This window comes from Schistocerca cancellata, chromosome 4 (genome assembly GCF_023864275.1).
Source record: "Schistocerca cancellata isolate TAMUIC-IGC-003103 chromosome 4, iqSchCanc2.1, whole genome shotgun sequence".
NCBI lineage: Eukaryota > Metazoa > Arthropoda > Insecta > Orthoptera > Acrididae > Schistocerca > Schistocerca cancellata.
In genome coordinates this window covers 77,015,455-77,028,199 of record NC_064629.1, presented here as the reverse complement: position 1 = coordinate 77,028,199, position 12,745 = coordinate 77,015,455, and the positions used below count along the sequence as shown (strand labels likewise).

At 40.5% G+C, this 12,745-nt stretch overlaps 1 protein-coding gene across 3 annotated transcripts in view; it reads right to left on the bottom strand.

Annotated features, from left to right (window-relative positions):
• LOC126184668 (muscle calcium channel subunit alpha-1-like) overlaps nt 1–12,745 on the bottom strand; it is a 601,154-nt gene that overhangs the window by 157,079 nt on the left and 431,330 nt on the right. For all 3 annotated transcript variants that reach the window (XM_049927151.1, XM_049927152.1, XM_049927153.1), the window contains exons 23-24: nt 11,171–11,223; nt 10,822–10,968 (exon numbers count right to left, since the gene is read on the bottom strand). In XM_049927151.1, the coding sequence (XP_049783108.1) occupies nt 10,822–10,968; nt 11,171–11,223 (200 nt within the window). The remainder of the gene's footprint in view (nt 1–10,821; nt 10,969–11,170; nt 11,224–12,745) is intronic.

Here is a 12,745-nt window from a genome sequence, read left to right as displayed (position 1 = left end):
TATGTTCCCAAAATTGATTAAAACCATTTATTTATTATCTTAGATAAATTTTAAGTTCGTAAAGTGGCAAAATAAATTAAAGTCAATTTCGCACCTTACATAAGAGTTTAATACATCATAACAGGAAGGTGAATATGACACCTGACTTACTTTGGCGGTAATGAGCAGATTTGCCTATAAGTATGTAATGCAAAAGGGATGACAATCAATCGACAGTATTAACACACCGCTCCTATATAATGCATGTCAATGAGCAGAAGGTGAAACAAGCAGCGAGAGGAAACGTTTTGTGTGGAAAGGGGTGCAGGCAGAAGCAAAGGCTGCACTACGGGAGGCACCACGAAAAGCTCTTAGGGGGTGCCCCGCAGTGGGAGTCAGCGACCAGACAGGTGACGCATACTGGAGAGCAAGTAAGAAGCCAACAGAAGTAGGACAGAAAGAAGCTTTAGAAAACTGCATTTCGGAAAACCTGTGATGCAGTTGATCATGTGAACAGCGAATGGTACATATGTGATGTACGCATGTAACTTTTAGGCATCTGGAGCTGGCACAAAACGTTCGATTGGTGGAAACGAACTTGTTCCCAATTACACTCAATTCCTTATACTTTAGCGTGAGCACCCTCCCGGTTCACCGCGTGTGGGCTGCTCAGCATAAATGGCCAATATGTTGGGCTATCCTGGCTTTGTGACCGCAGACGGATGTCCACGAATATACCCAGAAAAAACGCAGTGTTAACTGCAGCATAATTTTCCCATTGGTCAAACCCATTTTCCTCTTAAACCACAACATCCCCTACTAAAGCTTCCAATTCAGCAAATCACTTACAAAACCACTATATAATGCAAATTCCACCTATGCATCAATTGCAGGCATTGATTAATGCTACCCCACATTTTTGCACTCATGCTGATCAGGATGACTAGTAAGCCTCTTTTCAGCACGACCATAGCCCCCTCCTTCCCTCACTATCCTGTTGCTACTAACTCATACCCCTGCAGTTCTCTGGAATCATCAGTTTAGATTGCCCAGTGGCAAAGTGCCCACGAGTCTGTTAACCATCAACTTTTCACCCACCTCTACCACCTCAGGTAATTACTTACTACTTTTTCACCCACTGTAGTACTTCCCTTTCATAACAATCTACCAGCTGGAGCTAACAAGATTAGTTTGTTGCTATAGGCAACAATATTTTATACACCCTACCCCATCCAGTAACAGCCATTGTCGTATGTACGAATACTTTAGAGCAACCGAGCCCTACCGTGTGCTACTATTTAATAGCTTCCCCACCGAGGAGGTGTTTGCACACTTATCTTATGCCCAAAATGTGTGACTCCCTCCTCTCATGTGGTATTTAGTAGAGCAATTGATGGTAATACCGTTACCTGACAATTGGCCATCTCTTCCCAATCACTCACATTCACAGCTGGTCCAATCTTTAACCGACCTGGTGAACAAAGAGTCAGGGCAGATTACGCTGGACCGTGCCACTGTGCATATCATGGATTGGCACCACCACCAGTATCTCAGTCATATACTTATTCCCAGTTCTGTATGCACCCCTTTAATAATTACACTTATTGGTTTATCACTATGGGTAGCTATTAGAAAAGGACTTTTGCACGACTTCATTCCCCCCTCCTGCTGTCCATGAACAGCAACCCCCTGGGGAATATCATGCTTAAGTTTTGAAATGGGGGCAAGAATGTTCCTTGTTGCCCCATGCTGTAGTAGTCCAGTAGAAAATAGTAGTGAGTAGAAAGGAATAGTAAATAAGTAAAATACCCCCAAAAGAAAAGACATGGCCCTCCTTTAGATGTAAGCAACAAAATATGCGTGTGAAGTGATTCAAAAGTATCAACCCCTTCCCCACTGACCACTGCAGTCAGCGACCTTCACCGCTGCCAGTGCCAACAGCTGATCGCCGCACCTCACGCTGCCACTTTCAGTGCCACACACCACCGCTGCACCATCTGTCACTGTCCAAATTTTGTCATGCAAGATTTCATTACCACATTATTGTCCTTTTTTCAATGCAAATAAAAAAATCAAAATGTATTGTTAAAATTATATAACACTGTACTTCGCAGGAACCCCATAGTAACTGTCAATTTGTCCCCCCTCCCCCACAATGCTTCACTCCTGTGGAGGGGAGAAAGGTGTACAGTGTGGGCCATTACTGAATGGATTTGATAGAATAAAAATTTGATTTTTATTTTTTGCTCTATGTTTGTCAGTGCCTTCTGCCTGGTGGCTAGTTGCAGCGTATCAGCCACGTTGCAAAAAAACCGGACAGAAGCACTTTGAAACTCACGTGTTGAACCATCAGCAGCTAAACTCACATGTTGATAATGAGGTAATGCTACCAGACTGCGAGTCTACACCTTGGCTGTTCAATAGGGAGGTTTGGAGGCAGTCACATGTGGGTTGAATCGTAGCCAGCTGCAGGGAGCGGACACGCCGTCTGCTCTCTTCTGCTGGCAGCTTCTGACCTGAACAGACACTCTCCTCTCCTGCTCTCTTGGATGGCAACCCATTTAGTTTTGGCCTGCCTTTCTTTACTACATTAAACAACAATGCTCTTATAAAAATGAGTAACTCCTTCACCTCAATGGGTGCCTACTGCTTTCCCTTCGTCGCCAAGCCTGACACATTACCATAACTTTTAGACGTCTGGAGTGGGCACAAAACATCCGGTTGGTGGAAACAAACTAGGAAGGAGTAAAGTGCCAAGATTTCGATGCAGTCCAATGGTAGTGCCCTTGTGATTGGCAGAGAGAGTTTCCACAAAATAAGAGGAATGCTCCTATTAGTTGAAAAAAGCTGTGACCTGGAGAATGAAAGAATCCAGGTGGGGAGACAGTTCGGCTATGAGAAAGACGAGCAAAATTTTCAGGGACTCTTCTCTGAACTGGTGTCAAGCACAGAATGGGGTGCATAATGCTCTGTATGATGTGGAGAAGAAATTTGAGTGAACAATGCATTCACTGTGGCTGCCATTCAGCTAGATATTAGCTGCAGCATCAATCAGCTCCAACTGTGGGGAAACGAACCGCCCAGTTAGTTAATTGTCATTGCGAGGACTGAGAGGGTATTTTAATATGAACACTACTCCAGGCGTGTATGTGCATATCGCCATATTCCAAGACTAGGGATGAGTACATGTTTTCTCACATAATGAGAAACATAGGGGAGAGTTTCTGCTGGAAAAATCAGCAAAGGCTTAATTAGTTTTTATAGGAATTTCAGAGGATGAGAGCAGCCATGCAGATGACAGCTCATCACAGCTAAGGCAAATACCACAAGCAGAGGCATAAACTTGTTGGTTCACCAGCTTGTGCCCACTGTAAACTCGAGCAACCTTGGGTAAACTTTTGCTCAACTTGTCACAAAACTAACCATCCTCTGCAGACTTGACTGTCATCCTAAATAGTACCAAACTTTGACCTGGAATCAGAAGATTTATTGTAGCACTGGCCAACATTGTGACATAGTTGTTAGAATAATTTTGTAAAGAATTTCTAGTTAAAATTTACCATTGTTGTGCTTAGGATTATTTCACTTTCTGAGGATGAGATGCATTTGTTTGACAACTGTCATAACATTGTCACATTGCAAACTGTGTAAATGCATGTATTTCTGTGATAAGATTGCAACATTAACCCAAAAATATTTACAGCTTACACAGCTGTTGTTCTGACCCCAAAACCTTATATGTTACAGTTTCTTGAAGTACAGTACTTCACTCCTGCAATCAGACACTTATTAAACATGAATAAAACTGCTTAAAACAGTCTCAAATCACCACCAAGGTTCTTGGGTGTTCTGCCAGATGCAATCATCACAGGTCCATGATATTTCAGTATACAACTGTGCAGCCATTGTCAGGTGGTACTGATGGAATGATGGGTCTGCAGTGTGCTCCTGGTATATACAGGGTGTTACAAAAAGGTATGGCCAAACTTTCAGGAAACATTCCTCACACACAAATAAAGAAAAGATGTTATGTGGACATGTGTCCGGAAACGCTGAATTTCCATGTTAGAGCTCATTTTAGTTTCATCAGTATGTACTGTACTTCCTCGATTCACCGCCAGTTGGCCCAATTGAAGGGAGGTAATGTTGACTTCAGTGCTTGTGTTGACATGTGACTCATTGCTCTACAGTACTAGCATCAAGCTCATCAGTACGTAGCATCAACAGGTTAGTGTTCATCACGAACGTGGTTTTGCAGTCAGTGCAATGTTTACAAATGCGGAGTTGACAGATGTCCATTTGATGTATGGATTAGCATGGGGCAATAGCCATGGCGCGGTACATTTGTATCGAGACAGATTTCCAGAACGAAGGTGTCCCGACAGGAAGACGTTCGAAGCAATTGATCGGCATCTTAGGGAGCACGGAAAATTCCAGCCTACGACTCGCGACTGGGGAAGACCTAGAATGACGAGGACACCTGCAATGGATGAGGCAATTCTTCTTGCAGTTGATGATAACCCTAATGTCAGCGTCAGAGAAGTTGCTGCTGTACAAGGTAACTTTGACCATGTCATGTATGGAGAGTGCTACGGGATAACCAGTTGTTTCCATACCATGTACAGCATGTGCAGGCACTATCAGCAGCTCATTGGCCTCCACGGGTACACTTCTGCGAATGGTTCATCCAACAATGTATCAATCCATTTTCAGTGCAAATGTACTCTTTATGGATGAGGCTTCATTCCAACGTGATCAAATTGTAAATTTTCACAATCAACATGTGCGGGCCGACGAGAATCCGCACGCAATTGTGCAATCATGTCATAATCACAGATTTTCTGTGAATGTTTGGGCAGGCATTGTTGGTGATGTCTTGATTGGGCCCCATGTTCTTCCACCTACACTCAATGGAGCATGTTATCACGATTTCATACAGGATACTCTACCTGTGCTGCTAGAACATGTGCCTTTACAAGTGCGACACAACATGTAGTTCATGCACGATGGAGCTCCTGCACATTTCAGTCAAAGTTTTCGTACGCTTCCCAACAACAGATTTGGTGACTGATGGATTGGTAGAGGCGGACCAATTCCATGGCCTCCATGCTCTCCTGACCTCAACCCTCTTGACTTTCATTTGTGGGGGCATTTGAAAGCTCTTGTCTACACAACCCCGGTACCAAATGTAGGGACTCTTCGTGCTCATATTGTGGATGGCTGTGATACAATCAGCCATTCTCCAGGGCTGCATCAGTGCATCAGGGATTCCATGCGACAGAGGGTGGATGCATGTATCCTCGCTAATGGAGGACATTTTGAACATTTCCTGTAACAAAGTGTTTGAAGTCATGCTGGTACATTCTGTTGCTGTGTGTTTCCATTCCATGATTAATGTGATTTGAAGAGAAGTAATAAAATGAGCTCTAACATGGAAAGTAAGCGTTTCCGGACACATGTCCACATAACATATTTTCCTTCTTTGTGTGTGAGGAATGTTTCCTGAAAGTTTGGCCATACCTTTTTGTAACACCCTGTATATCTGCAGGTCCAGAGTTCTGCCCTCACAGATTCCGCACCTTGCTCAGTGTTGGAGGGACGTGTGGCTGCAGTAGTGGGAAGGCAGAGCTTCAGTTGTTTGCCAGCTGCCAGCCATGTCACATCTCGCATGCGGATGTTACGATTTTCTTTGATTGAGATAAGTACTGACTCTCATGCCTTTCTTAGTTGGAAACATGTGTCCCTGTTTATTAACTTATCTTTCACATGTATTTCAATACCTTATTTAAAGACTGAATCTCAAAATTTGTTTGTGTTGGCCAAGACTTTTGTTTGCTGATAATTCATTGAATGTCCATTCTCAATGTAGTGTTCTGCTATTGCGGACTTTCTGGGCTGCAGTAAGAAGATGTGGTGCTCGTGTTCTTTGTACCAGTCTTCAATTCTGTGGGTTGTTTGACCAGTATAGGTTTTCCCACATTCACATGGGATGTGGTATATCCCTGCATTTTAGAGATGCATGTCATTTTTTGACTGACCCTAATAGGCCTCATATTTTGGCTGGAGAGCAGAACACCAGGGCTATTTTGTGTTTAAACAGTAGTCTGCCAATTTTGGGGGATACACTGCCAGCAAACAGCATGAGACTGCTCTCAAAAAAACGGGGATGTAGCAAGCTACATGTGAATGTGGGAAAATCTATATTTCTCAAACAATCTGCAGTATTGAAGATCACTGGAAAGAACACGAGCACCACACCCACTTACTGCAGCCTGTCAGGTCGGCAATAGCAGAACACTGCATTGAGAACAGACATTAACTGAATTATCAGCAGACAAAAATCTTGGCCAACACAAACAACTTTTGGGACTCTGTTTTTCAAGAAGCTATTGAAATACATGAGACACATAACTTAATAAACACGAACACAGGTTTCACAATTAAGTAAGGCATGAGAGCCAGTACTTAGCTCAATCAAAGGAAACCATAACATCCACATGCAAGATACGATGGGGATGGAGGCTGGCACACAACTGACAACAGCCGCATGACCCCCCCCTCCCCCACTCCCCCGCCACCACTGCACAGCACAGCATGAAGCCTTCAAGTCCAGAAATCTGGCCTGCAGGTATATATACCGGGAGACACCACAGACCCTTCATCCCATCAGTAAGACCTGATGATGGCGGAACAGTTGTTAACTGAAATATTGTGGACCTTCTATGATTGCGTCTGGTGGTACACCCCAAAACTTTGGAAGCATCATATACGCTGGGAAAGCCTCAGATTGCATAGTCTCAAAATCCTTTATCAGTCAATCTCTTCAAAAGGAACAAAGGAAGGTTAGTGTTTAATGACCCATTGACATTGATTATAGATGGAGGACAAGCTTAGATTTTTTGAGGACAGGAACCGTCCCAGAATTTGCCTGTAATGATTTAAGTAAATCAATCTTTTCAGCTGTGCATTGTGTTTTGTTTCATTTCCTCAAAATTCAAGAAATGTTGTCCATTCTACTGTAGCACTGTATGCAACACCTGGATACTTGCAACAGCACCAGGCCACTGGTGCACTACGCTTCAAATAGTCCGCCAATGGCAGCTGCACTTGCTGGCCACCAGAGGCCACCTGTGGTGGGTCCCAAGACCAGTGTGTATGGAATGACATCTGTCATGCTGCCTGCTGGAGTCTTCGTCTATATGAAGAGGGCACACCCGGTGCTCCCCCTCACTCTGTGTTCTACTGCAAATTGTACAGTTTCTATGTTTGTTGTTTACTTGAATATGGATAAATAAACTTTTGTTCTTAGTAGCCACACTATTGGTTGTGTCTAACATTATGACACATTTTGCAGTGTGAGTGGTGATCACTTCTGTGTGCTCAGTCTGTTTGTTTGTTCTACCAGTTCTCTAGTCCATGGAGGTAGTGCTCACATCTCTCCTCATGCAGCAACATGCTCTTACAGCTGCTGGTGTACTTGCCATCTTTTCTGCATTACGATGATGCTGTCAAAGATTGGGGAAGCTTCCGAGAAGCAGCTTCAGCAACACTTTCTCACTTTTGGTGTCAATGATACTAACATGTGTAGGGCTTTGTTCCTTCTTGGATTCCCCAATCCCACAGATTTATCAGTTGTTGAGCCAGTTAGCCCTGCTCCAGAAACCTGTACCACTTTTGTTCATTGTAATGTGTAAATTGTTGTACAATTATTACTGTAAGCACACAAGTCATTGCACATCTCAAGTCCTATCATTGTCATAAACTGCCCCACCAGTCTTACTGGGCTTGGGTGGATGAACACCACATCCTCAGTCACAAATGTCAGTTTGTTACCAATGTTCATCATGATTCTTACGCTGATTCTGTGGTCCACAATGCCATCATTTGGTTGGCTCCTGACAAGGAGGTGTGGCAATATGGACTACAGTGTGAGGAACCATCTTTGGATGAAGCACTGAATACTGCTCAGTCTTTCAAGGTACCTCATGCTGCTGGTAATCAGATTGAGGCTTAGTGTGACATCACTGTGATGGCTACTGTTCCTGGCCATCGAGCATTGGTCAGTTCTCAGGGAAGGACAATATGGCAGCCATACAAATGTGGCCTCAGCACCTCACTTGACATTGACATGCCAGTCAACAACAACCACCACAGCAGTGGCAGGATTCAGTGGATCCATCTTGCTCATACTGTTTTGTGCAACATGACAGGGCCACTTGACCTAAGTGCTGGGTGACTTGCGATGACTGTAGGAAAAAAGGACATATAGAATCTGTGTGTCATTCCCAGCCCTCTCCTGCAGATATGGACATGGATGTTAATTATGTGTCTCCAGCACTTATGAATAATAACAAACTGTTTATTGAAGTTTGAGTGATGGACAAAGTCCTCCAACTAGAAGTGGACATGGTTGCAGCTGTGACATTGCTGAACTGAGATGCTTAGGTGGACTTGAGAGCTTCAGCAGTGTCTCCGGTTACTCAATGTTTGGTGAGTTACAACAAGCAGCACATCCCATTTTTGGGGCAATTTATGGCCTCCACTGTGTATAAATCTGTGGTTCATCCCTTGACTTTTCTGGTAGTGGATGAAGCTGGTGCTAACAATTTGTTTGGTCTGGATGCTTTCAATGGTTTTTCTGTTTCAGATGTGGTGCACCTCATTTCTGACCAGATACCTTACCACCAGTAGATTCTCTGTGTTTTGAGTACTTCTCTTTTTTTTTAGATGGGTTACGTTGTGCCACTAATTTTACAGTCCACATTACCTTGGAACTTATGGTCTAGCTGCACTTTTTCTGGGCATACCACATTCCAGTAGCTTTGCACAATCAAGTGAAATCAGAATTGGACAGACCAATGTCATAGGGGGTCGTATAACCTATTATGTCCAGTAAGCTGTCTATGCCATTTCTGATTGTTAAAAAACCAGATGGTCAGTTTCATATCTGCAGCAACTTTGCCTTCTTGAATTTAACTACATTCCATTACCATTGCTTTGATTTTATTAATATTCATCTTATATCCTCCTTTGAGGCCACAGTCCACTTCATTCAACTGCACTTCTAAGTACGTTTCTGTCTCTTACAGAATTATAATGTCATCAGCAAACCCCCAAGTTTTTATTTCTTTCCCTGGAGTTTAACTCTTTCACCAAATTTTCCTTTTGCTTTCTTCACTACTTGCTGAAAGTACAAATTGAATAACAACAGGGAGAGTCTATTGTCCTGTCTCATTCCCTTCTCAAACATTGTTCTCCTTTCATGACCTTCAACTTTTATAACTGCTGTCTGGTTTCTGCATAAGTTGTATATGACCTTTCACTCCCTATATTTTACTGCTGCTACCTTCAGAATTTCAAAGAGTACATACCATTCAAAATTGTCAAATGTTTATCTATGTCTACAAAACTATAAATATATGTTTGCCTTTCTTTAACCTATCCTTTTAAGCTACATCATAGAGTCAGTACTGCCTTGCATGTTCCAACATTTCCCCGGAACCGAAACTGATCTTCCTCAAGGTCAGCTTTTACCAATTTTTCCATTCTTCTGGAAATAATTCATGTCAGCATTTTGCAATGATGACTTAGTAAACTGATAGGTTGGTAATATTCACACATGTCAGAACCTGCATTCTTTGGAATTGGAATTCTTACATTCTCATATATCTTGCACACCAGGTGGAATAGCTCTGTCATGGCTGACACTCTCAAGGATTTCAGAATTTTTGAGAGAATGTCATCTACTCTAGGGGCCTTTGAGCTTACATCTTCCAGAGCCATGTAAAATTCTTCTTGCAGTATCATATCTTCATCAATCTCCTTTTCTCTTTCTATAATACTGCCTTTAAGTTCATTTCCCTTGTATAGTCCCTCCGTATATTACTTTCACCCTTCAGTTTTCCCTTCTTTACTTACTACTGGTTTCCCATCTGAGCTCTTGATGCTAATACAGCTGCTTCTCTTTTCTCCAAAGAACTCTAATTTTCCTATAGGCAGTATCTATCTTCCCTCTAGTTATACCTGCTTTTATAGGACTTCCTCTTACATTCCTTTCCCCTAGTGCATATTCTCCTACTATTTTTCCTCCTCCTACTACTACCAGATTCCAGTCACCTAGCACAATTACATTTTTGTCTCCCTTAACTATCTGAATGGTTTCTTTTGTCTCATCATACATTTTTTCAATCTTTTCATCATTTGCAAAGCTAGTTGGCATATAAACTTGGAGCATCCTTTTATACACCATGTATATTGTATTTTTACCTGTTATTGCATTAATACAAAACATGAAGTGTTTTTTTTATTTAATGTTGTGATTATTACTGTGTTCTTTTGAATGCTGTATTGACTCATTCAGCATCTGAACAACATACTTACACTATAAGTTCATGGAAAATGTGGTCTATACTACAAACAGATAAAATGCTAGAAATAGTCTGAAATTCTGTAAGTATCCCTGTTGAATTCTGCCATGTTTCTGGTCCTAAACATAGCAACTAAATATAAATACTCTCCTGCATTTCTCATAAATTCTTCAAATGAACTGCAAACATTTCAAAAAATGTTTGAGAATTTGACACCAGTGAATAAATAAAAGTGTACAAAAACATGGCATAAATAATTACTGTTATTAATAAATAAAAAATAATAATTACATTTCATCCACGTTTATAATGGAATACATTCACTGGTATTGGTTGTTCATTGTCTTAGTGGGTAATTTAACATCAACTGTTACGATAAATGGTGACATATAGAAATACACATTTGGTCCTATTATTTTACAACATCAGGACAAATAAACTAATTTCTAGATTAACAAATTACTTCAGTACTTACCCAGGCCAACCTTCAAATGTAGATACAGTAAAAAGTGTGAGCATGGCTTTAGCAACATCATCAAAATGAAACCGATTTCTTTCCCACTCTCTGGTTTCCACTTTTGGTTGATTAATGTCACCATCTTCAAAAACTAAGAATGTGCCTCTGTATGCAGAAAAGAAAAATAAAGAAAGTCACATGAAAAAATGTCACAAGGAAAAAAACAGAAGAAATATAAAATTTAATTGCCATATTTACAAACAAAATGAAAGAACTAAACCAATTAACACCTTAAATACATTTAAAATCAGAATATAATGCCACATTTATGATGATCTGTAATGTATTCTGTGGTGAAAATACTCACTGACATTCATCCTTGGTCATCTTTGAGCCATCTGTGCATGAAAAGAATTTACCCTGGAATTCAGAATCAGTATGATGTCAGGTTACTTATTGACAGTAATTATTGGATGCATGTATGATACATTTCTTTTTCAGATATTGTAAAAAGAAAGGTAATTCATGAAGCTAAAATGTGTAACAAACTTTTAGAGACTACACCTATTTAAAGTTATGCATAAAAGTAAAAATGAAACTATAGAACTTTTGTTATTTCTGTCATTGGAACTGGCTTTGAACATACAAATATTTCATAATTTGAAGGATAACAAAAACAAGGGGGCATATAAACATCACACACAAAATGGTGCACTTTTTTTAAAAAAAATATGTTCTCCTGAATTCTATTTGCTAACTTGTTCACATTGTAGTAAGATGGTGTCAGCGAGGGATGTAAATTCTAACAAACCAGTGAATAAGGTCAGATAATATTTTGCATGTGCATAACTGGGCATCATGTTAAAACACTAGAGTAGAACAGAAGTGGGCAGTTAACAAATGACACCTTCCACCACATTAAAAGAATCAGTACCATAGCACTAAGATTTAAGTCTTTATCCTTTGTGGTTGTCTTTTGCATACATCTTTGCCTGTTATTACAATAAGAGTAATCTGTTGTGCTAGCAGTGGTGGTGATTATGGTTGTTGTGGCAACAATGCCAATTTTCTAGGTACACAATGATCATTCATTATATATCATAAGAATGGATGAAATGCCACATTTAATAAAAAGGAAAAAGAAAATGTAAATTTTGACTCTTTTAACAGAAAAATAATCCACCTAACACGATAACATATTATCAGTGCATGATTAGTAATTTGCTTGAAGTAATAAGAACTTTCAAAAATCCAGAGTAATAAGTATTAAAGAAAAGGCACAACGCCTGCTATTTACCTTACATTTGAAGTTGCAGATGATGAATATAAGTCAGTTAATTTAGTTTTTACATGTTTATTTTTGTTCTTTAAAAACAGTAATAGAGTGTTTTCAGGTCCAAAATAACTGATTTTTTGTGACACATGATATGTAGTAGACTGAATGAGGGGGATGAGGAAATTCCAGGTGTAGGAAAACTGAATTAGAAAGAGTGGGAAAAATGAAAGAGAGAGTTTAAAATGACTTGAGTGAAATAACTGTGGAAGAATTGCAAGAAACTCTTATATGAAGGTATAGGAAAAAGGGGGTGGGGGGGGGGGGGGTGGTTATGAGGGACACTGCCAGTGTTACATGAAAGAATACTGGGACATATTGGGATAGATAAGATGTGGGAGAATACAAACTGCAAAGTGAAAGTGTACAGTATGAAATGTAAATAGAGGTTAACTCAAGGAAGGGGAAAGTAGGAATTTGGATAGCAGTAGAAACAAGATGTTTCTAGTTGTGAAGCAAACTAGTTCTGAACGTACAAAAGGACTTCCCACACATTCATACAATCCCTGATTCAATGTGGATATTTGTTCTTTTTATAGAGGTTGTTAGCTCTTGTTCACTACCAGTACCCCTACTATCTAACTAAAGTTAAAATTCAGAAACCCAAAC